This window comes from Tachyglossus aculeatus, chromosome 21 (genome assembly GCF_015852505.1).
Source record: "Tachyglossus aculeatus isolate mTacAcu1 chromosome 21, mTacAcu1.pri, whole genome shotgun sequence".
NCBI classification, from domain to species: Eukaryota; Metazoa; Chordata; class Mammalia; order Monotremata; family Tachyglossidae; genus Tachyglossus; species Tachyglossus aculeatus.
The window spans coordinates 69,810,673-69,837,077 of NC_052086.1; the positions used below are offsets into that span (position 1 = coordinate 69,810,673).

The 26,405-nt window shown below is 45.0% G+C and overlaps 1 protein-coding gene across 1 annotated transcript in view; it reads right to left on the reverse strand.

Annotated features, from left to right (window-relative positions):
* Positions 1 to 26,405, reverse strand: part of XYLT1 (xylosyltransferase 1) — a 253,247-nt gene that overhangs the window by 133,342 nt on the left and 93,500 nt on the right. The window contains exon 3 of the mRNA XM_038762807.1: positions 11,257 to 11,788. Coding sequence (XP_038618735.1) covers positions 11,257 to 11,788 — 532 coding nt within the window. The remainder of the gene's footprint in view (positions 1 to 11,256; positions 11,789 to 26,405) is intronic.

The window sequence follows — 26,405 nt, forward strand, 5'->3', positions numbered from 1 at the left end:
ATTGAGTGCTTTAAAATCAGTGGTAAGGAGTTTCTGTTTGATGTGGAGGTGAATGGGCAGCCATTAGAGGTTATTGGGTGGGGAGACATTAAAGTTTTTGTTACAAAATGATCCATGCAGCAGAGTGAATTGTGGACTGTAATAGGGAGAGATAAGAGACCAAGAGGTCGGCAGGGAGGCAGATGCAGCAGTCAAGGTGGCTAGTGACTTAGTACAGAGGGAAAGTAGGGTGGGGGCTAAGAGTTAGTCAGGGAGGACTTTCATGACAATTTTGACACCTGTCTACAAGTTTTGTTCTGTTGTCTGTCTCCCCCTTCTAGACTGTGAGCCCGTTGTTGGGTAGGGACCGTCTCTATATGTTGCTGACTTGTACTTCCCAAGCACTTAGTACAGTGCGCTGCACACAGTAAGCATTCAATAAACACGACTGAATGAATGAATATGATTTCAGTAATGTTGGGGGAGGGGCTTCCCGGCATTCATTCATTCAATCATATTTATTGAGTGCTTACTGTGTGCGGAGCACTGTACTAAGCGCTTGGGAAGTACAAGTTGGCAACATATAGAGACGGTCCTTACCCAACAGCGGGTTCACAGTCTATTGATGGCGGGTGAGGTGAGAGTGAGGGATACCAAGTAGATTGGTACTAGAGGATTGAAGTGGGTGGGCTCGGTTTCAGTGGGACAGAAGTGAAGATAAGCAGTGGGGAGAGACTTCAATCTGATAATAAGGAGTTTCTCTTTTATGTGAAGGTGGATGGTCAGCCACTGGAGGTTCTTGAGGAGTGGGGAGACAGGGGCTGAATTTTTTTTTTTAGAAAAATGATCCAGGCAGCAGAATGAGACATCCTGTAACTGACTCTTTTTCACCATTCCTTGCTGGGCATATATGCAGGGACTCAGAGGTGACTCCAGGCCTCTGCCATCGAAGCTGATTAGTCTGTCCTGCATCAAGCTGTTTTCCACAGATCTTCATTTCAGACCCACTCCCCGCTCTCTAGAGTAGCCACTACACACATTTGAAGGATAAATGAAAGAGTTCGAAATGCAAATTTGCATCAGATATTTTGGGAAGGGTCTTCAAATGGCACTGTCCCTCTTGAATAGCTGAATTCCTTCCTAGTGTTTTAATATCTTCATTTCAGACCCGCTTTCTAGACCAACCACTACACCCATCTGAAGGTTAAATGAAAGTGTTTGAAATGTGTATTTGCATCAGGCGTTTTGGAAAGGTCTTCAAATGGCATTGTTCCTCTCGAATAGCTGACTCCCTGCCTAGTGTTTTAATTGTGACTACTTCTCTAAACCTTTTCTGCTTTGTTTCCAAGCCCAGCAATCACTGCACAAACACACGGCTCTAATCACAAAGGAGACCTAGAATAAAATAATTGCCTACCTGCCGAAGCTATTTTGGGAAGGTAACAAGGGAGATCCATTTCTATACCTTGCCCACCATGAAACAACTGCCAGAAAGGGACTCAAAGTGGCTGCTTTCTTTTGGGGAAAGTGAGAATTTGAGGGGAAACATACGTGTCTTCTTATATTGTATTCGCCCAAGTGTTTAGTACAGTGCTCTGCCCGCAGTAAGCGCTCAGTAAATATCAGGAATTTGAATCTTCGTAGTCTCTTCTAGCTGAGAACCCTTAGAGGTCTTCTGTCTGGCTTCACACAGACAGGATTAGGTCACCACCAAGAGTGGTGACATCCAATCAGGAGGTCTTGTGAATTCTACCTGAAGTGAGCCCGTTTTTCATTAGAACTTCAATTGACCTGCAAAGAACTGAATGACAACTAACTTCTGCTGACTCCCTGGGTGTGGAAGACAAAGTGACGGTGGCCAATCTGAAGTCAGGCCAGTCAATCATATTTATTGAGCTCTCACTGTGTGCAGAGAAATGCACTAAGTGCTTGGAAGGTACAATATAACAATACAACAGATACATTCCCTGCCCACAGTGAGCTTACAGTCTAGAAGACTAAGTGGTCAGGTGGTCAATCACTGTGATCTCCCTTGAATTTCAGGTGTGGAGACCCTCGCTGCAGAGGGCTTAGCCATCTGAGCCATCTGGAGGGAGGCAGCCAACCAATGTGTCTTTGGAAATAGGAGGCTGGTTGGAGAAGGAGTGTGGCTTAGTGGAAAGAGCCCGGGCTTGGGAGTTGGAGGTTGTGGGTTCTAATCCCTCTTCTGCCACTTGTCAGCTGTGTGACTTAGGGCAAGTCACTTAACTTCTCTGGGTTTCAGTTCCCTCATCTGTAAAATGGGGATGAAGTCTGTGAGCCCTACATGGGACACCTTGATTACCTTATATCTACCCCAGTACTTAGAACAGTGCTTTGCACATAGTAAGCACCTAACAAATGCCATCATCATTATTATTACCAGCTGCCAAAGACTCTGAGTCTATAGAGGCTGCTGGGAAAATGGGGTTTTTCATGTCCACATACAGTTGCTCTCCAAATTCTACTTCCTAATACTTTAAAGTGAGGTCTTCATGCCATTCCAACTGTAATAATAAAAATAATAATAATAATGGTATTTGTTAAGCACTTACTATGTGCAAAGCACTGTTCTAAGCACTGGGGAGGTTACAAGGTGATCAGGTTGTCCCACGTGGGGCTCACAGTCTTAATCCCCATTTTACAGAAGAGGGAACTGAGGCACAGAGAAGTGAAGTGACTTGCCCAAAGTCACACAGCTGACAGTTGGCAGAGGCAGGATTTGAACCCCTGACCCCAGATTCCAAAACCCATGTTCTTTCCACTAAGCCATGCTTCTCAAGTAGCAACTTCTAGTTCCATCAGGCGATGCTGGGAAAGATATAACATACTTTCCGCTCCAAGGAGGATTGCACTTTTGGCTCCAATGAGCTGTATGCCACAAACTCAAAACTCTGGAGAATAAAACTTCAACCTCTTCAATTCACTGCCTGAGCACGAGATGCTGCAAGTTGGAAGGTGCTAATCTCTATGATTGTCTCACAAGTGCCTTGGTTGTTTTGTTTTCCACAGACGAAACCACAGAAGAAACCAAAGGATGGTAGTCACATCTACTGACTCTTTTGAACATCTTGCCAGTGTTTAGTATAGTGCTCTGCACAGAGTAAGCCCTCAATAAACACTACTAATTGATCACAAGAGTCTGAGGAAAAGCAAAAATCAAACCTCAGGAAATCAGGGTGCTGAATTTTATTTTGGTTCTTGGAGAGCAGGAAAAGGGCTGGACAATGGAGCTGTCTGACCAAGCTCTCTCAGCTTTCATTCACTGACATTTCTCAATGACAATGGTAACTGGCATTGAGTGTTTAAAAAGCACCTCCTCCCCCTCTCCCCCCCTCCTTCCCCTCTCCATCCCCCCGCCCTACCTCCTTCCCTTCCCCACAGCACCTGTATACATGTATATATGTTTGTACGTATTTATTACTCTACTTATTTATTTATTTTACTTGCACATATCTATTCTATTTATTTTATTTTGTTAATATGTTTTGTTTTGTTCTCTGTCTCCCCCTTCTAGACTGTGAGCCCACTGTTGGGTAGGGACCGTCTCTATATGTTGCCAACTTGTACTTCCCAAGCGCTTAGTACAGTGCTCTGCACACAGTAAGTGCTCAATACGATTGATTGATTGACTGTAAAGCACTGGGGGAGATACAGGATAATCAGATTAAACACAGTTCTTATCCTACGGGGGGCTCACAAGCTAAGTATGAGGGACAACTCAGTGTACCTTGATTTCATCTTTCTCGTTGCTGACCTCTCACCCTCATCCTTTCTCTGAACTGGACTGCCCTCCCTCTTCATATCTGACAGACAATCACTTTCCCCACCTTCAAAGCCTTATCGAAGGCACATCCCGCCGCTGTCGACCCCCGGCCCACGTCCTTCCCCTGGCCTGGAATGCCCTCCCTCCACACATCCGCCAAGCTAGCTCCTTTCCTCCCTTCAAAGCCCTACTGAGAGCTCACCTCCTCCAGGAGGCCTTCCCAGACTGAGCCCCCTTTTTCCTTTCCTCCTCCCCACCCCGCCCGCCCTACCTCCTTTCCCTCCCCACATCACCTGTATATGCTTGTACAGATTTATTACTCTATTTATTTTACTTGTACATATTTACTATTCTATTTATTTTGTTAATGATGTGCATCTAGCTTTATTTCTATTTGTTCTGATGAATTGACACCTGTCCACATGTTTTGTTTAGTTGTCTGTCACCCCCTTCTAGACTGTGAGCCCATTATTGGGTAGGGACCCTCTCTATATGTTGCCAAGTTGTACTTCCGAAGTGCTTAGTACAGTGCTTTGCACACAGTAAGCACTCAATAAATACGACAATGAATGAATAGGTTCTGAATCATCATCAGTGGTCTTTATTGAGTGCCTGCTATGTTCAGAGCACTGTACTAAGCACTAGAATCCCCAATTTAAAGATAAGGAAACTGAGGTACAGAGAAATGAAGTGACTTGACCAAGTGTTAGAGCTGCGATTAGAACCCAGGTCCTGTGACTCCAGGCCAATGCTCTTTCCAATAGGCCATGCTGCTTTCCTACATTTATGAATCATTGCTCCCCACAGTGCAAGGCCTGTCTGCTTTACCTGAGGGTGCTTTATCTGAGGGTGCTCAGACTCAGGGAGGGCCTTTTTTCAGGAGAAGGCTGAGGTAAATTTCATAACTTCTTAACTTTCAGAGGGAAGTTAGGGGTGGAGGTTAGACTCTGTTACTCTGTAAGATCCTTAAAGGAAGGGCCTGGGTGGCTTACTGTTATTGCTCTTCCCCAAGTGCTTTGCTCAATACCAATAATAATAATGATAATGGTATTTGTTAAGCAGGTACTATGTGCCAAGCACTGTTCTAAGCCCTGGGACAGATATAAGATAATCAGGTTTTCCCACATGGGGCTCACAGGCTTCATCCCCATTTTACAGATGAGGTAACTGAGGCACAGAAGTTAAGTGACTTGCCCAAAATCACACAGCTGACAAGTGGCAGAGGCAGGATCAGAACCCATGACCTTTAACTCCCAAGCCCATGCTCTTTCCACTAAGCCACACTGCTTCTCAATAAATTCTATTGAGTTTAGGGAGGATGTGTGGAGCGGAATGTGAGTGCTGGTAGTCTTTTGGGAAGGAAAAGGAGGAAGCAGATAACCTTTCAGACCAATCAATAGAATTTACTGAGTGCCTTCATCACTAACATAAAAAAAATACAAAAAAAAAGAAACTGTTGGAAAGGGGGAGAATCAGCTGAGGAAAAATGGCGTAATTCTGAGAAAGCAAGCCCAGAATCATTCAATGATCTAAATCTCTTGTCTTGTCTAAACCTCTGGTCTTCCTCTTCCCCCATTCCACTGCAGTGCTCAACGCTGACATTTTAAATGGCTTTTTAAATGGCTGCTGAAAGGGCTAGATAAAACATGCACCCAGCAGCCAAAGATGAAGACTGAAATCGGCAGTGACTTCTGGCCATTGTTTGACGCAATGGTATTGATTAAAACAGCAGTGACTTCTGGCCATTGCTTGAAGGAATGGCTGCTTTAGTCTTTTGAGTCTCCCCAATTTTTTTTATGGTATTTGTTAAGCACTTACTATCTGCCAGGCACTATACTAAGTTCTGAAGCTGATCAGGTTGGACACAGTCCATGTCCCACATGGGACTCACAGTATGAATCCCCATTTGGCAGATGAAGTAACTGAGGCACGCTGAAATGATTTGCCCAAGGGCACACAGCAGACAAGTAGAGGATCCAGGATGGGAACCCGGGTCCTTCTCACTCCCAGGCCCGTGTTCTATCCATTAGGCTATGATGCTTCTCTAGTCTGCCATTTGAGCACTGCTCCTTGGCACAGTTGTCATTAATCTGTAAATTCCTGTTACCCTTCCCCATCAGTTCTCCCCAGAAGAACTTCCCTGTTATTTTCCTGTTGCATAATTCCTGCAATCCACACATCCACTTGCCTCCTCGCTGGCCACTGTGCCATTGGAACCTGGCAGTGGGCAACTGTAAGTAATTTACACTTGTCAAAATAAATGAGTTTTCTGCAGAAAATGAATAATTCTCTCTGATGGTTTTCAGTCTTCATCTTTGGTTGCTGGGTGCATGTTTTATCTAGCCATCTCAGCAGCCTTTTAAAAAGTCAACGTTTAAAATACATTCCTATCCTGTTTAAATTGCCATTCTTTTGGACTCCAATCCTATGAGGAAGGTTGTTTTCTTAATTATATTCAACACCAGGCACTAAGCTGACTGAAGTTTTGGGTTCATTTTATTAAGCACAGTGGCACACATATGCCCTATATTTTTTTCATCTCTTCATTTAGCATCAAATGAAAGAATTGTTGAGCCCAAGTTGGTATTCCCTGGTATGCAAAGAGAAATTCTGGTGTCACGATTTCCAGAGCAGCACACAATCTCTGTATGTGGTGTAATTACACATCTTCGCTTTCTGCAGAAGAATAGTTTATGGCTTAAATGCTATTAATTGTAAGCCGTTTTGTTCCACAGTAAGTTGTTCATTGATAACTGCCCAATTAGGGATATTTTGCAATTAGTCTGGTCACAACAAATTTATGGCAACAGGGAGTCTGTGGTGCAGCAAATTAAAGTGTTGTTGGTCTGTATAGGCAGTGGCTCAAATGCCAATCTTATTAACAGTCGGTTGCTTTTTGGACGATTTGGCTACTTGGTCAATTGCCTAAAGTTGGGTCTGGCCTCCTCATTTGCAATATCTCTTCTGATGAGCTACATCTCTTCCCCTCTCACTTTCACAAGCCCACTATTGCTTGTGAATAGATGGCTGAGGCTATATGGATGGCTAGCTTCGATCTTGAGGTGGCAAAGTATGAAGACAAGATACCCACACAGACAAAACGGGAGCGTATTCCTGTATAGATCCAATGTCTAATATCAGTCCCCTATTTTCATTACACCAATAATTCAGGGGAACTCAGAGCTAAGGCTAATGTCTCTAAGGGAATTGCTTTCTTTGCTCTCGGCTCACTGTTTTAAAAATACTTGCGTGGAGTTGAAAGCCATTCACTTGTGAAAAGCCAGAGACCCTAGAGAGTGTGATTTGCCTTTGGCTTGCGTATCATCTTTACTCTGTTGGTCTTTTGCTATCTGCTGCTCCTTGAGGGGAAAGAAGCATCTGGAGGATTCCACTTTGTGTTTGAATCACAAGGACACAGGGGAAACTGCCACCTCTAAATTTTCCAACTTGAAAGAAAACAAAATCATTTCAACTTCTCCAGTCGGCCCACTGCCTTAAGGAGTCCGAACAAACTCTTGGCGATCTCTTGTTGGCTATCGCCATCCCTGTCTCCACCTGGATCTAGCAATTTCTAACCCCCAAATCAGTCTGGAGGACTCATTCCAGCCAACAGCAGTTGGGAGTTTCCTGATGAACTAGACTGTAAGCTCCTGGAGAGCAGAGATCATGTCTACAACTCTGTGATATTGTAGATTCCCAAGGGCTTAGGCCCAGTGCTTTGATAAATAAATACCACTGAACCACTGGTGATTGCGTGATTGATGGAGCAGACTATCACATTACAAGGGCTATTCTTTTCTTGTTAGGAGGCTTCGGAATGATATGGGTTCTGCTGGGACAGCGCGTGACATCACTTTAACCCATTCAAAGAGAGGGCAGAGAATGGAGACAAAACTGGAGGAAATCACCTCAACATGATTTGTGTGAGGTCTGGAGAAGTAAACCTGAACAGTTTTGCCAACTTGAATACCCCTAAAAAGATATTTGGGGGATTTTAGGATCTAGATGTGATACAGAAGTGGGGTTTGTGGCAATAATGGACGTAGACATGCCCACAGAGAGCACATTTTTTCCAAACAATTTAAAGCAATTTCATGTAACTCATCCCAGTTATCTTACCGACTCTAGTGAATTAGGGGGTAGCAAATATACTTCTCTCCATTGTACAGATAGGGAAACTGAGGCCCAGAGAGGTGACATGCTACATTGAAAACACAGGTTTCTCAACTCCCCCATTAGTTAGTGGGGAAGCCCCTTGGTAACTGTCAGTCTTCTGTCAATTGCCCTTTTCACATGGGGCTCACAGTCTTAATCCCCATTTTACAGATGAGAGAACAAACACAAAGAAGTTAAGTGGCTTGCCCAAGGTCACACAGCAGACAATAGGCAGTGCCAGGATTAGAACCCACAACCTCTGACTCTCAAGTCCGTGCTCTTTTCATTAAGCCATGCTGTTTCTCTAATTATGGTATTTGTTAAGCACTTACTCTGTGCCAAACACTGTTCTAAGTGCTGGGGTAGGCACAAGGTCATCAAGTTGTCCCACATGGAGCTCAGTCTTAATCCCCACTTTACAGATGAGGTAACTGGCACTGAGAAGTTAAGTGCTGAGGGACAAGGTAGGAGCTGTTAAGTCAACACAGGCAGCTCTTCTCTTTACTCTCATGTGCCTCTTCATCATCTCTTTTCCCCTTCCTATCCCCACAACAAATCATTTTGGGAAGCCACACAACATGATGGGCAATACTGAAGGGTCTTGACATGAGACGCAGAGTGAAATCCTCTGCCTAAGTCTCTCTGACTGCATCAGGGCTCTGCTTGTGTAAAGAGCCACTCAGAAAGACCACATCACCAGGTGTTTAATACAAAGCTCTGCACGGTGTTGTCTTATGTCGTCAAGTCGTCTGTGACCCGTAGCGATTCCATGGACACATCTGTCCCAGAACACCCCACATCCATCAGTAGGCGCTCAATAAATGCAATTGACTGAAACAAGACCCTTAGTCTGCCATAATATTAATAATCACAGTAATAATACTAATAACAAAGATTGTGGTATTGGTTAAGTGCTGTGCGTCAAGCACTGTTCTAAGCAATCAATCATATTTACTGAGTGTTTGCTATGTGCAGAGCACCATACTAGGCATTTGGGAGAGCACAACAGAATTAGTATACACGTTCCCTGCCCATTATGAGTTTACAGTCTAGCGGTCTGGGGAAGATTAAGATCACCAGGTCAGACGATCCCTGTCCCGCACAGGGCTCACAGTCTAAGTAGGAAGGGGAACTGGTATTGAATCCCCACTTTACAGATGAGGAAACTGAGGCACAGAGAAGTTAAGTGACTTGCCCAAGGTCACACAGCAGGTAAGTAGTAGAGCCGGGATTAGAACACAGGTCCTCTGACTCCCAAACCCATGCTTTTTCTGCTTACTAAGCACTAAGCCCTTTACTAAGCATATGGATAGATAAACGATGATCAGATTGGTCACAGTCCCTGGCCCTCGTGGGGAAATTATTTTGATTTTTACTGGAGGCTCTGGAATTGAAAAAGCCTATCTTTATTCTGTTTTTAGCCATAATTCTGTATTCACCAAGAGTAAAATACTAAGAAAATAGAAGCTATTTGATTATATATGTGTCTGAGGGTCTCCCACCTCTAAAACAGTCAGCTGTCAATGTTTTAGAAAACCCCAAGGGGAGGAAGGGAACTACTCTTTGGGGCAGAACAGGAGCTCAGCAATCTCCTGTCCCACCAGAAGCTCAGAGCAAGGACTCAGAGCAGTGGAGGTGAGATATTTCTAGCCTATCTCCCAAGTGTCCTTGTCAACATCAAAAAATACATTTCAATTTTCACTCAAAAATAGCACACATTTATTGTCACTGACTTTCACTCATTTTCTAAGGTTGGAGTGATACATTCTGAAAGATTCCAAGAAGAAAAAAGAGTCAACTTCCTAAAATGGAAGACAAAGAACCCTAATGACAACCTATCCATTCATGGGTGGCAGATTCTACCGTGTCCACCCAGTGGACAGGAGAGGGGACTTGGAAAACCCTTTGAGTTTACCCTTTTGGCCAAAGGACCAGTCCTTAATTTTCCCTTTAGGATTCTCTAGGGCGAGGGAATAATCCTTGATGTCCAAAAAAACATATCCCTAGTGGTGAGCCCAGAAGCTAAATTCATGTCAGGGACTGAGTCGGAGTTAGAAAGCCCACTGTGGCCAACAGCATGGAATTGGAAATTCCAACAGGCTCCTTTCCACATGAAGCTTTCATTCTACCTGTGGAAATGGAAGGAAACCTTGTGAAACTATCTTAAACCAGACCACATATCTCACTTTGTCAAAGTCCTTTGGAGCGTGCAGATTAATGTGAAGAGGTCAGCTGGACAGACATATACACACACACAAACACACACTTAATGCAAACCAGAGGTGGGCCATATAAACCTGTCCCACTGGAGGGTGATTCTGGGGATCGCAGCTGAGAGAAGCAGCATAACAGTGGAAAAACAATGGAAAAACAGTGGGAGTCAGAGGACCTGGGTTCTACTGCTGGCTCTTGTCTGCTGTGTGATCTTAGGCAAATCACTTAACTTCCCTGTGTCTCAGTTCCCTCATCTGCAAAATGGGGATTCAATTCCTGTGATCCCTGTTTTGCCCCATGGGGGACCTGATTGCCTTGTATCTACTTCAATGCTTAGCACGGTGCTTGACCCATAGTAAGCGCTTAATACCACAATTATTATTCATTACTATCCAACTGGAGGAAGAATTATCATTCATTAATTTTTGTGCTAGACCTATTAGATATTTTCCATGTAACTTGGAAGAATTAAAAGATTCATAACTGAACTGCCGTCCAGGGGCAATGGTCAAAACTGGGAAAATTCCTTGTCGTTAATTTCTTTCTCTTAGACTGTGAACCCCATGAGGGACAGGGACTGTGTCTGATTCCTACCAGTGCATTCTCTCCCAGAGCTTAATACTGGTTATATTGCTCTGCTCCCAATAAGTGTTTAATAAATACCCAGCTCTCTAAATCTCATCTATCTTGCTGCCAAACTCTCGCCCACAACCTACCTCTGCCCTTGAATGCCCTCCCTCCTCATATCCCACAGACAATAACTCTCCCCTGCTTCAAAGCCTTATTGAAGGCACATCTCCGCCAAGAGGTCTTCCCTGACTAAGCCCTCCATTCCTCTTCTCTCACTCCCTTCTATTTTGCCCTGACCCTTTTCCTTTATTCATCCCCCTCCCAGCCCCACAGCACTCATGTACATATCTGCAATTTATTTATTTATACTTATTTCAGTGTCTCCCCCCTAGACTGTAAGCTCACTGTGGGCAGGGAAAATGTCTGTTTATTGTTATATTGTACTCTCCCAAGTGCTTAATACAGTGCTCTGCACACAGTAAACCCTCAATGAATACAATCAAATGAACAAATGAAAACTCTCCCTGAGAAAGGCCCCAGGCCAGGCGGCTTACCTTCAAGAGGACAGAAGCGTGTCACCTTCTCCAGTGGCATCAGTTTCCCGTACTTGTGCTGGCAGTACGTCTCCGCGATCTCCTGGCGACACTGCTTGGATTTGGAGCGGGACAGAGCCGAGATGGCTTCCTTCCCTGAGATGTCACATTTGGGGGGCTGCTCGTACTTGATCTCGGGGGAGCCGCCACCACCTTTTTTCACCTGCTGCTGTTTGGGGGGCCTGGGGATGTCTTTCAGGCTGCTGCCGTGGCTGCTATTCTTGGGAGCGCGGTCTCTGCTTCCCAGCACCTCGTTAGAGCTCTTCCCCAGGAGTGAATTCTCCTTCATCTTTTCCCCTTTCTCTAGCTTCTTCCTCAGGTGCTCCTTCTGTTTGCTCAGTGGCTTCTTCCCCAGCTCTGGCTGATGTTTCTGCCTCTGAGTCCTCGGGGCAAAGTTACTGTTATCGATATTTTCAAAGTCCTTCGGCACTGAGTTCTCGTTATTGCTGTCGGTTCGCGTTTTCTCTTTGGGACGGTGAGAAAAGTATCCATCCTGTAGAAGGGAGAGAAAGAGAAACAGAAAGGAAAACTTGCTGAGAATACCACCCAGTGAGGCTTAACCTACTTGATTGATGTGCCTTCCGACAGTTACTTCTAAAATGGCTCATCGATTGGATCTGTCGTAGGCAATTGAAATAAAACACTTCAGGCAAGCTACACATTCAAATGAAGCTATTGTGGTCACACATCCAAGCAACAGTTAAGATTTATCCAAGGCCTCAGATCAAGGCATGGGAGCCATCGAGGGGAATGGAAGCTGAAAGCCAAGTGACGAAGAAAAGCCTACATTGCCACTGACTGCTATAAAGAGAAAGACGTCGGTTGTGGTTACATCAAATTGGTTTCCCACCCCCTCTGGATCACACTCACTCTATTACATTCCTCCTCATCAGTCCCATCAGTTAATAATACCTGGGGATTAGAAGCAAGGTCCAATGGTTGGGGAAGAAAATAAACTAGCTGCTCCTGATGCTTCTAGCTGAATTATCAGCTCGTGCTTGTAACTGAGTAAGCTCTTAAGCACTCAGTACAGTGCTCTGCACATAGTAAGCTCTCAAATACCACTGATGATGATGACTGACAGGTACTCAGATCCAAACTGTAACCCAATGGATTCTGACTCTGATACCTACTCCATTCAAAAGTCACTGGAGCTTAAAATCCCTATCTTCTCTACAATATACTGTTCCCCAGAGACCATAATCCCAATCAGGGCCTTTACCCTAAATCACGCCTTTAGTATAAAAGTAGATCTAAGGATATTGCGCACCATCTCTAGAATGCTAGTATGCCACAGAATTCCACCCCTGTTGCTATAGAAACTCATGCGACTGTAGCAGCGATGCCAGTGGAGATTTCTCGGTTCTATGTCACAGCCACCTACGCTCCGTGCATGGGTTAACGGTTCCCCGAGATAAAGTGGATCAACTGGAAAAGCCTAACAGTAGGATAGGCTCCTTTGCCATATTACACTATTAGAAGTCGTACGGGCTAGATGGTGGAGAAAGCACCCTTTGGCTACTTACTAGTCATTCCAAATTGAGGAGCAATTATTGCCTAAAGAGACGTCACCACCATAAGCTTGATGGAGCAGTGTGAATGGCTTGCCCCATAACTATGAGAAGATTACATTCTGGGGTTTTAACAGCCCTCTGAGTTGCCATTTTGTTTAGCACGAGCACAGATTTCCAGAGAAGCTCTATTAGCTTGATTGGGCTACTTTTAATCCAAGTAGTATCTTTCCCAGAGTCCTAGAAAAGAAATAGTGCAGCTCTAAATCAAGTTTGCCTCACAGCTTTACACTCTTTGACAGAAGGGCAAACTGAGGGACAGAGCAGTCAGATACTTCATTCATAGCTCCCTAAAGAACCACAGCCAACTGACTCCAGTCACAGGCAGGCCAAGGATTTAGAGCCCAAATGGAAGTGGGGAGTGGAGAATTCTCCCCTCAGCTCACCAAGATTTTCTTTTCCACTCACCAGCTTGGTGAATCTTTTTTCCTTCCAATATGAACAGACATTCTCTCTACAAGTATATTTTCCAGATGATGATGATGACTCTAAGGAGTAACATAAATGGATTTGGAATCCTCAGGAATATTTAGGTTTCTTAGTTGTATTCATATTATTGTCTCTCTCCCCCTCTAGACTGTAAATTCATCAAGGGCAGGGAATGTGTCTGCTAATTCTATTGTATTGTGTTCTCCCATGTGCTTAGTACAGTGCTCTGCATTGAGTGAGTGCTCAATAAATATAATTGATTGACTGATGGGTTTTCCATTCTCCATTTTCTTGGAGAATCTCCCAAATGGCATTCAGCAGAATGTACCTTAGGAGTAATGGCATTTACTGAGCATTTATTGTGTGCAGAGCCCTGTACTAAGCATTTGTTTTGTTTTAAGTCCTCTATTTAAGGAGCTCACATTCCCCATTGCTTCCTGGATGCCCTTCCTGGACTTAATTAGGCACAGAAAAGCACTGCAATTATTGTCGTTTCTTTTTGGCTCACAAACCTATGAATGCTAATCTGACAAACTGAGAATGGGCAATTCCTCTAGTTAATTTGTGTTATCAGCAGCGGGAACTGCTATCCATTCTAATATGACTCTTGATTAATGCAGACAGTCTACCCAAGGTAGCTTGGCCAAAACAGAAATGATTTGCTCCGGCCCTGCCAGAAAACTTGAACTCCAGTGCAGATGCTACTGAGCCTCTGCAGGGGATTGAGTGTGGAAATAATAATGATAATAATAATAATAATAATTGTGGTATTTGTTACTATGTGCCAAGCACTGTACTAAGTGCTGGGGTAGATACAGGTTTATCAGGTTGGGCACAGTCCCTGTCCCACATGGAGCTCACAGTCTCAATCCCCACTTAATAGATGAGCTAACTGAGGCACAGAGAAGTGTTGTGACTTGTCCAGGGTCACATAGCAGACAAGTGGTGGAGCCAGAATTAGAACCCACAACCTTCTGATTCCCAGGCCAGTGTTCTACCCACTATGCTATGCTGCTTCTTCAAAATATTGTGTCTTCTGAAATGAGAGATCTGACATGGTTGTTACTCAGAAAGCGTCCAGCCGGGGACAGAGAATCAGCCTATTTGGGATCAGAAAACATGCTAAGCTTACTTTTGCTAGGGCTCAGATCACTATTGACTGCCCCTATCTTTACAAACAGAAGCATTGTCAAGAGGACCTGAGTTCTAATTCCAGCACTGCCACTTGTCTGCTGCGTGACTTTGGGCGAGTCATTTAAATTCTCTATGCCTCAGTTCCCTCATTTGCAAAATGGTGATTGCTTCTTCTCTTTCCTACTTAGACTGTGAGACCCATGTGCGAACTGATTATCTTGTATCAATCCCAGCTCACAGTACAGTGCTTGGCACCTACCAAGCATTTAAATACCCCAAACATTGTTATTATTATTATTCTCTAGGCATCAGTGTCCTTATTTTTAAATGGGGATTAAATTCCTGTTCTTCCTCTCCCTTAGATGTTGAGCCCCTTGTGAGATGGGTACTGTGTATTATCTGATTGTAAGATATCTACCTCAGTGTTTAGTAAAGTCCTTGGCACATATAATGGCTAAACATGTACTATTATTATTATTATTATTAGCAGAACCAGTCTGGAAAGTCAAAAGCAGGCTTCTCTCCCTTCTATAAACATCTCTCATGTAAGCAAAGGAGTCATGGCAGACACAGGCACATATGAAATCTCAGGCACAACCCAATCAGCAAGCAGAGCTAGACAAATGTAAAGCTAATTAACAATAAACCCCAAGCAGCTCATTCCTAATGCTGCATGCGTGACAAATTGCCTACTATTTCTCATATTTGATCAAGCTGCAATGTTTCCTTTATTCTTAACTAATGTAGCACTATCACCTAAGGTTATTTATGCTAATGAAACGTTTTGACTTATTCTATCTTAATGTACTTATTACAGTGATCTCGCATTCAAATGTTTGTATGATCACTTAGAAATTCTAATTGCTCTGCTGTTGCTGTACCTCTAAGCTGCTGCTGAAATCCATCTTTATTCCAGGTAATTAATTAAATGCAATAATATCCTCCATTCCCATTTCAACCTTGGGCATGTTTAGAGCAAGTTCTAATCAGGCAGGAATATGCTGAACACAATATGGTTCTGTGAAACGAATATCATTAGCTAGGGAGTCCATTACCTAGGGAGCCATCGTCAGAACTCCCCAAGGCGGTTTCTGGTTATTTCTAGTCTCTCTGCAAGGTCTCTCTACTCACTTATTAAGGTATTTTCTGCAGTTGCGGATGTGACCCTGGCTCCCTTCTTACCCAAATATGTTTCCTTAAGTTGGTGGGAGAAATACCATATGTGACGCCCATGAGTTCCATTCCCTGGGGTTTAACACACGTTTAAGTAGTGTTTTAAACATGGAAGGAACCACTGGAGGTCTTCACACAAGTGCTAATCTCTAAGTAATATAGCTTTTCTACTTCAGATCCAACCTAAATAGTGGATGAAGTACTTGCCTGCTGATGGTAAGGAAGAATCTGCGATTCAATCACCACACTCCACCTTTTATGGATACTTCCTTTTTCCTTTCATTTTAAAATTTCAGTTACAGGTGAGTTGGAACTATAACCTTCATGAGGGCTGGGATCATTCCCTTTATTTTTTCTGTGTCCTTCCAAGGCTTTAGAAATGAAATCTGTGTAGGTGCTCAATATAAAGCACTGTTTGAATGAGTTTCTGAATTGTGTTCTAACTATTCCTAATTATCTTGTGGCTGACAGTTCCGAGTTGGAGGCTTATCATCGTCAGTGGAATTTATTCAGCACTTACTGTGTGCAGAGCACTGAGCTACGTGCTTGGGAAACGACAACAGAGTTGGTAGACTGTTCCACCAGAGCCCCAACCTGTGGTGAACAACTATAATTCTGGATGATTAGACCAAATCTGGACCTGCAATGTTGCCATTTTCCTTGGCAAATAATCACCGTTGGACCAATGCCTATTCGAAGGCCCATAATGAACCCAGACTCTTTGGCTATGAGGATGATGATGATAATGATGATGATGGTATTTGTTAAGCGCTTACTATGTGCAAAGCACTGTTCTAAGCACTGGGGAGGTTACAAGGTGATCAGGGTGTCCCATGGGGGGCTCACAGTTTTAATCTCCATTTTACAGATGAGGTAACTGAGGCACAGAGAAGTTAAGTGACTTGCCCAAAGTCACACAGCTGACAGCTGGCGGAGCTTGGATTTGAACCCATGACCTCTGACTCCAAAGCCCGTGCTCTTTCCATTGAACCACGCTGATTTATATCTCCTGGGGCTGTATGTAAAGCCTGCTATATAGCACTGGACCCATTTATCAAACAATCAATGGTATTTATCGAATGCTTACTATGTGCAGAGCACAGCACCAAGTACTTGGGAGAGTACAACAGAATTAGCAGACACGTTCCCTGCCCATAATGAGCTTACAGTCCATTCATTCAATCATATTTCTTGAGTGCTTATTGTGTGCAGAACAGTGTATAAAGCGCTTGGGAAAGTACAGTATAACAATAAACCGACACATTCCCTGCCCACAACAAGCTTAGAGTCTAGAGGACAAGGTTACAATCTAGAGGATGAACTTATAGTCTGGAGACGTAATAGTAAAGAAAACAGAGTTGGGGACCAAATCCCTCAGCCAATTCCGAAGATATATATCTCCACCCAACTAATAAGCTCCCCTGCCCAGAAAGATGGAAAACAGAGCAGGATTGATCCTTAGAGAAAGGTGAGAAATGACATGGGGGTCTACCAGCCATGCAGGGGAATGGTTAGAGCTGAGTTTCAGGCTCTGTGGCTCAGTGGAAAGAGTACGGGCTTTGGAGTCAGAGGTCATGGGTTCAAATCCCACCTCCACAAACTGTCAGCTGTGTGACTTTGGGCAAGTCACTTAACTTCTCTGTGCCTCAGTTCCCTCATCTGTAAAGTGGGGATTAAGACTGTGAACCCCCTGTGGGACAACCTGATCACCTTGTATACCCCCAGCGCTTTGCACATAGTAAGCGCTTAACAAATGCCATTATTATTATTATTATTATTATGTACATTTGCCCTATAATGAACCAAGAGCCAGTCCAGAGTGAGGAGAAAAACCTCCTCCTGGCTCAGGAATGAAGTCACAGACTATAATAATGATGGCATTTATTAAGCGCTTGCTATGTGCAAAGCACTGTTCTAAGTGCTGGTACATTTACCCTGAAGAGAATATGTTTGTTAACTCCAGAGAAAGTTCTGCAAAAGACATTCAAGCCAAAGATCACTTTGCTTCTGTTTGGGATGAACAACCAGGAGTTTCACTTTCCCTGACCCTATCTAGAAATGGCTGTAGTCAAGAGCCTGCAAGAATAGCACACAAACTGCTGAGAAATTGGAAGCTGCTTGGCCTAGTGGAAAGAGCACGGGCCTAGGATTCACAGGACCTGGGTTCTAATCCCAGCTCTGCCACTATCTTGCTGTGTGAGCTCGGGCAGGTCACTTAACTGCTCTGTGTCTCAGTTATCAACTGTAAAATGAGCATTAAGATTGTGCGCCTAGTGTGGAATATGGACTGTGCCCAACCTGATTATCTTGAGTCTACCTCAGCATTTAGCACAACGCCTACTACATAGGAAGTGTTTAACAAATACCATTTTTTTAAAAATGATGTATGAGATGCCTTCCCAGCCTGAGCCCCCAACTTTTCCTCTCCTCCTCCCCTCTCCATCACCCCAATCCCTGCCTCTGCTCTACCCCCTTCCCCTCCCCACAGCACTTATGTGCATTTGTACATATTACTCTATTTTATTAATGATGTGAATATATCTATAATTCTATTTATCTATTTTGATGGTACTGACGCCTGTCTACTTGTTTTGTTGTCTGTCTCCTCCATCTAGCCTGTGAGCCCATTGTTGGGTAGGGATTGTCTCTACCTGTTGCCGAATTGTACTTTCCAAGTGCTTACAGTGCTCTGCACACAGTATGTGCTCAATAAATACGAGTGAGTGAATGAATGAATGAATGAAGTTGTATGAGCTTTCCTTAGGATTTCCAGGTGGGGCAGAATTCCCAGAATAAAGCTAGGGAAGCAGTATGGCCCAGTGGATAGAGCATGGATCTGTGAGTCAAAAGGGACTGGATTCTAATCCTGGCTCTGCCACTTGTCTGCTGTGTGACCTTAGGCAAGTCACTTAACTTTCCTGTGCCCGAGTACGTCATCTGTAAAATGGGGATTAAGACTGTGGGCGTTTGTGGGACAAGGACTGTGTCCAACCTGATTATCTTATATCTATCCCAGCGCTTAGAACAGTGGTTGACACATGGTAAATGGCTAACAAATGCCATCGTTGGTATTATTAAAGCTCAAGCAGCATTCTTTGCTTTAGAGACAGACAAGAGTCTGGACCTTAAAGGAGTCTTGGTGATCTCAGCCACCCAACCACTAAGTAGTCATGGCCTTATCCAGGCTTTGATGTACTACAAAAATTCCGGTCATCTCTTTCAGATCAAAATCAAATCTAAAAAATCTAGTGCCATACAGACAGGTGGAAGGGAAGCAAGTTTGGTATTTTCCCTCTTCTTTTCCCCAGATATTTATCAGTAAATCAAACAATCAGTTGTATATATTGGGTGCTTACTTGTGCAGAGCACTTTACTCAGCCTTGAGAGAGTACAGTTATACCAAGTTGAGAGACGTATTCCCTTACAGTCTAGAGGGGGAGGTAGACATTAATATGAATTAATAAGTACAAAAGTTTCATGGGGTTGAAGGAGGGGTGATTAAACTGTGCAAATCCAAGTGCCAGGTAGCACAACCTCTTTGAGTGACTTGTCATCTTTCACATCCAACCCTTCTGCCTACAGGGCAAAGGGAGGAAGAAGAAACCAGGATTCCTAAAGGGGCCACTCCATCCCCAGTTGCGGATAAAAAGTGCTAGTGTGAAAAAGCCGTTTTCCCAGAAGAATCCTTTACGGTGTTCAAAAGTTATCCCTGGGGTGAATTTCCTCTTAAATACACTTTAAAGTGCCATTTGCCTATAATTGGAACAGTCCATCATTCAACACTTAGGGCCAAAATACCGAGTCGGGGATGTGAAGGAAAAACACACACAACACTGTCGCTTTTCCTGAAAGACTCTGCGACGCCTCCAAAAGCAAGTGTGTATTGGGGAGAAGGAGCTGCCTGAAAGGCTGAGCCCCATCTGACAGCCGCTCGATGTAGCTTCCATTGAGAAATGGAAAAATTAATCACTGCCTTCATAACTGACCCCATACCAGCTATGCGCCGGACGCCTTCCGTGGCCGTGCCTGCGCCTCGGGACTGGCCCGCCCCTGCCCACCGCCTGCACCCGCTGTGGGAGCCTCGCCAGCCGCCCCCTGTGCCAAGCCTGCCAGCTCCTTGATGGGCTCAACCGCGGGTTCACCTGCCTGGCATTGGCGGGGAAGCCTGGCTAGGTTACAGGGTCCGGCCAAGGGAAGGGCAGACCCCAGGAGAGGGGAAGGAGTCAGGAAAGCCCCTGGGAAGGGTGGAGGGGGTTCTCTGCTCCCAACCAGTTTGGCCTTTTAGAGAAGGGGAGAATGGACTTGGGCAGGAAGAGAACGACCCCCAGGCGAGTGCCCAACCCTTCATCCCTGCCTCACTTCAAGGGACTGAGTCCCCACCCCTGGGGGGCCGGCAGGCTTTGGGGGAAATTCACTTCACGTGGGTGAAGATGGTTGGTGACCCTGTTCGATCCGGACCTCTCCGGGACCTCCGTCACCCGAGCCCCAGGAGCTCACTGTCTAATGGGAGGGTCCCCAGCATGCGGGAACGAAGCTGCTTCCAGCAAGCATCGCTGGAGGAGATTAGGGCCCTCCCGGGCTGAAGATGGGGAATTCGGGAGGTCCACCACGGGGTTCCCTAGGTGGACACATTCACTAAATCTCACACCACGGGGGATGCTCAAGGGTGCAGGACAGCAGCCAACAGAAGGAGACCAGCCTGAGCGAGACCAGGGCCATCGCTGTGGACCCCATCCGGGGGTGAGATCAATCAGTCCATCAGTCGTACTTTTTGAGGGCTCACATTGTGCAGAGCATTGTTCTGATTCTATTTGTTCTGACGACTTTGACACCTGTCTGCATGTTTTGTTTTGTTGCCTGTCTCCCCCTTCTAGATTGTGAGCCCGTTGTTGGGTAGGGACCATCTCTATACGCTGCCGACTTGTACTTTCCCAGTGCTTAGTACAGTGCTCTGCACACAGTAAGCACTCAATAAATACGATTGAATGAATGAATGAATGAATGAATGGGCCGAACTAGGGTGGGAGGGGCTGGTTTGGGGATGCTCCCTGATTGTCCCCCAGAAGATCATTCCAGAAAGTCAGTCAGTCATACTGAGCGCTTACTGTGTACAGAGCACTGTAGTAAGTGCTTGGGAGAGTACAACGGAATAATAAATCAGTCAATCAATCACATTTATTGAGCTCTTACTGTTTGCAGAGCACTGTACTAAGCGCTTGGGAAGAACAAGTTGGCAACATATAGAGACAGTCCCTACCCAACAGTGGGCTCACAGTCTAAAAGACAATAATAATATAGACACATAATAATAGACACAAAATAATAGACACATTCCCTGTCCATAATGAGCTTACAGTCTAGAGGGAGGGAGGAAAGAGGAGGGGGAACCTCCTGCAAGAATCTATGATGCTCTGGGAGTGGGACCAAATAATGACGGAAAAGGGGAGGCAGGCTTCACTGCCTCCTTCAAAGCCTTATTGAAGGCAGGCCTTCCCTGACTAAGCCCTTCTTTCCTCTTCTCCACTCCTTTCTGTGTCTTCCTAATTGCTCCCTTTATTCATCCCCTTCCCAGTCCCACAGCTCTTATGTACAAGTCTGTAATTTTACTCATTTATATTAATGTGTGTCACCCCCTCTACACTCGCTATGGGCAGGTTCGTTATGGGCAGGGAATGTGTCAGTTATATTGTACTCTCCTAAGCACTTAGTAAAGTGCTCTGCACACAGTTAAGTGCTAAACAAATACAAGTGACTGGCTGCGGGAGAAGGTGGTTACCTACTAACAATGCTGCAATCTAAAGTGGGGAGAAAGATAATGATGATAACAACAGTGATAATAATGCTATTATTATATAATATATAATATAATGTTTCAGTGCTTACTCTGTGCTGGCCTAGTAGATAAAGCAAGAACTTGTAAGTCAGAAGGACCTGGGTTCTAATCCTGGTTCGGCCACTCGGCTACTGTGTGATCTTGAGCAAGTCACTTCACTTCTCTATGCCTCAGTTACCTCATCAGTAAAATGAGGATTAAGACTGAGCCCATGTGGGACAGGGACTGTGTCCAATCTGATTATCTTGCATCTACCCCAGCATTAGAACAGTGCTTGACACGAATACCATCATTCACTCATTCAAGCAGATCCAATCTGTCCCTGCCCAGTATGAGGCTCATAATCTAGGGAGGGGGGACAACAGGTATTGAATTCCATTTTACAGATGACGGAACAGAAAAGTTATGTCAATTGTCCAAGGTCACCCAGCAGGTAAATGGCGGGGCCAGGATTAGAACCCAGGTCCTCCAACTCCCAGGCCCTTGTTCTTTCACCAGTCCCCCTCCCACTTTTTATTTTTAGATTGTGAGGTGTCCGAGGGACGGGGACTGTGTTCAATTCTCACCTGTGTATTCTTTCAGAGAGCTTAGAAAAGTGCTCTGCACAAAGCAAGTGCTTTAAATAGACACTACTAGATTACTACTATGCTTCTTTGAAAACTGTGCTTCTTACCCAGGGCTATGATAGAGGAATCTGAAAGCAAGTCCAGTCAGCCTTTGCAGTAGGTCAGGGTGGGCAAAAAAGGATTTGCTAGTGTTCAACTTATGCTCAGATACCCTTTGTTTGGAGATACAGGGCCTCATATTTATCGAGTCCTTACTATGTGCAAAGCACTGTATTAGCACTTGGGAGAGTACAATAGAACCGAGCTGGTAAACATGTTCCCTGCCCACAAGGAGCTTACAGTCTAGAGGTCCTTAGCAGTCCACAGAGACTCAGTCATGGGCACAATGCTAAGCAGTCCCTCTTCCTGCTTTCACAAAGCCACGCTTAAGCCCCTTTCCAGAATCCATCCAACCTGGGCCAGGCCTGGCCACCTGGTGCTGGAAATCAGACGGGATGGAGTAGGGTAACAGTCATTGTAGCGGTCCAAGCATCTCCCAGCTCCTTGCCCTAGCATTAGTTGAGCCACAACCCGCTCAGAGTCCCCCCATCCCTACCTCTCCTTTACCCACCAAGACCCTCCAGCGCTCCCTCCTGAACTCCATGTTCACACGGATAATAATGATAACTGTGGTATTTATTAAGTTTTTACTATGTGCCAGGCAGCGTACTAAGCAAATAGGGTTGGACAGAGTCCCTGTCCCACATGGGGTTTACAGCCTTAATCCCCATTTTACAGACTAGGTAAGTGAGGCACAGAGAAATGAAATGCAATGAAATGACTTGCCCAGGATCACACAACAGAAAAGTGGAGAAGCTGGGATTAGAACTCAGGTCCTTCTGACTCCAAGGCCTGTTCTCTATCAACTAAGCCACACTGCTTTTCAGTGTCCCGCAATCCTCGAACCAGAAGTTGGGATTTCACACTTGGGCACCTAAATCTGCCTCTCAGCTGGCTAATCTTCCCCCAGTCTCCCTCCCATGCCCGCACCTCCCCTTCAAACTCCCAAAGCCCCTCTGGGAAGGGGCTTCAACAGAAACTTTAAATAGACAAATTGCTTTTTCATGCACAAGAAACAACCTCTTTTTGGAACTTCCAGTTTGAACTTGCTCCTTTTTCCTGGGTGCATAATAAATGATACAATGTAAACTCATTACGGGGTAGAAATTCTGCCTCCACACAGATGTAAATACTCAAGGAGCAAGAAATATAAATAAAGGAAGACAACTGTAAATAAATAAATACACAAACCCAATTAATTTGTCCTGCCTGAATGCTTGATACGTTGAGGGGGTGGGAGGAGGGGGAAAGCCTAATACCTACCAATACTCTTGATGCTGGAGTTCCAACAGCTGCTGCCTATAAATTATAGTCAATATGCAGAGATGTAAATGAATGCACTGCAGACTCTACAAGTCTCCTTTATGTGAGATTTCCCTTAGCTCCTGGAGTCAGTGGTGCTGGGCTCACTGCCATTTTCACTGGCCAAGCACCTTCCAGCCCTGAGGTTTGCAAGTTTGCTCCACGAGCTTCCTCATGAAAGCCCCCATTCTCCTCTGAAATAGCACTCAGGCCCAGGTGTGGTGGGGGAGAAAGGGATGGAGAGGGAAGTGAGCTTCAGCGAGGAAGGGTGTTCAATGGCCTCATTGTTGGGAAGTACATTTTCTAATGCCTTGCCTGAATGACTTCTGGCTTTGCCTCTGCCTCCTCTGGTCTCGGCCGTTGGATATGCTGAGTTCCTCCAGCCAGACATGGTGGCGTGGGGGGTGAGAAGCCACATTAAAAAACTCTTTGGATGGGGGATTGGGAGGGGTTCCTGTTAAAGAACACAGCTCAACTCTGGAATTAAAGCAGCCATTTAGGAAAAGGCTAGTCTCCCCTTCTAGACTGTTAGCTCCTTGAGGGCATTGATATTATTTGCCAAGACTGTTGTACTGTACTCTCCCAAGCAGTTAGTAAAGGGCTTTGCACGCTGTAAGCACTCAATAAATACCACTGATTAATTAATTGAGCAGAAAGAAGTAATCAGATGGCAGGGAAGTGGGGACCACAGTGACAGGAGAAGGGTGGAGAGAGTGGAAGAAGGGTGGCCATGGTTTTGGGTGGAGGAATTCCCGGGAGAATGGCCACCTCAGTCAAGGGCAGAAAGCAGGAAAAACAAAGAGGGTGGGAGGGAGGAGGGGAAAGAGAAAATGTTAATTTGCCAGAGGGGCTGAGAGGGCATGTCAAGGCCAGGCAGGATGCTGCATTGCCTACCATGGTCGGAATCATTCGATCCTATTTATTGAGCACTTTATTGTGCAGAACACTGTACTAGGTGCTTGGGAGAGTACAATCAGAGTCGGCAGACATGTTCCCTGCCCACAAGGAGCTTACAGTCTGGCATGTCAGGAGGGCAAGGGAAAAGTGGAGGGGGGAGCACAAGGGCCAGTGCTCTGCACAAAGTAAGCACTCAATAAATACGATTGACTGACATAGAAAACCAGAGCAGCCAGACTGGATATACCTTTAAAGCACGATGAACTTTCAGGGATAATAAGCTAAATTTGAGGACTGCTGCATGAGTGGACATCAGTAGATTCTGCAAGTTCCAATTCCAAGAGGAAAAATGAAGTGTTTTCCAGAGCAATTCTGAATTGTGACATTGCCGTGTGAAGGTGTTTTCTCTACAGCGTGGCTTGGTTTTGATTACCTTACAACTGTGAGACCAGTAATTGGGTTTCATAATTGACTGTCTGGTTCTCAGCCCGTCTGCCACCTGCCTGGAACCAATGTGGTATGGGTTGTTTTTGTGTCCTTTTCAAAAATTTTCAGTACTGAGCTTCTCCTGGCCTCAGAACTTGCTGCCTAGTTCTCATCATGATTGTGCTATTTGTTAAGTGCTTACCATGCTCTGAGCACTGGACTAAGCGTTGGGGTAGGAATACGATAACCATGTTGGATATAGCCCCTGTCCCACTATGTAGTAATAATAATAATAGTATTTATTAAGTGCTTATTATGTGCCAAGCACTGTTCTAAGCACTGGTTATAAGTAGGAGGGAGAACAGGTATTGAATCCTCATTTTACAGATGAGGAAACAGACACAGAAGTTGTGACTTGACCAAGGTATACAGCAGCTACTCTCCCAAGCGCTTACTACAGTGCTCTGCACACAGTCAGCACTCAGCAAATATGATTGATTGATTGATTGAATGATGTGGCAGAATGGGATGAGAGCCCAAGTCCTGTGACTCTGAGGACCAGGCTCTTTCCATTAGTGGTTTAGTGGGTCAGATGTGGCAACAGAACTCATGAAAGCCCCATGAAACCGACCTGAGAAGGGAATGTAAAGTCTCTGAAGTAAGGTAGGGGTAGTTATGGTGTTTGTCAAGCACCTACTATGTGTCAAACACTGTTCCAAGAGCTGGGGTAGGTACAGGTTAATTAGGTCAGACACAGTCCCCATCCTGCATGGGGCTCACACTCTACATAGGAGGTAGAACAGGTATTCCCATTTTATAGTTGAAGAAACTGAGGCACTTGAGTGACTTGAAATTGAGTGACTTGCCCAAGGTCACACCGCAAGCTATTGGCAGAGGCGGGATTAGAACCCAGGTCCTTCTGACTCCTAGGCTCGTGCGCTCTCCACTAGACTACGCTGCTTCTCTATCAGGAGACAATAATAATAATAATAATAATGGCATTTATTAAGCACTTACCATGTGCAAAGCACTGTTCTAAGAGCTGGGGAGGTTACAAGGTGATCAGGTAGTCCCACGGGGGGCTCACGGCCTAAATCCCCATTTTACAGATGAGGTAACTGAGGCTCAGAGAGACTTGCCCGAAGTCACACAGCTGACAAGTGGCGGAGCCAGGATTTGAACCCATGACCTCTGACTCCCAAGCCCGGGCTCTTTCCACTGAGCTATGCTGCTTCTCTTTGACAGCTGTCAGGTGAAATCCACCCAGGCATCAGGGGTTCAAGAATCCCCCTGTGGAAACCCTCCAGGATCACACTAAATTAGTTCATTCATGTATTCATTCATTCATTCATTCATCATACTTATTGAGCGCTTACTGTGTGCACAGCACTATACTAAGTGCTTGGAAAGTACTGTGCAGCAATAAAGAGAGACAATCCCTACCCACAACAGGCTCAGTCTTGAGGGAATTGCTTTTCCAACTGATTTGTGAGAGGGATTCCCAAATCCCTGGGACAGGGACTGAGTCCAAACTGATTATCCCTCACTGTACCTCCTTCTCCCCTGTCCCGCCGTCGACACCCGACCCACGTCCTCCTCCTGGCCCGGAATGCCCTCCCTCCGCACATCCGCCAAGCTAGCTCTCTTCCTCCCTTCAAAGCCCTACTGAGAGCTCACCTC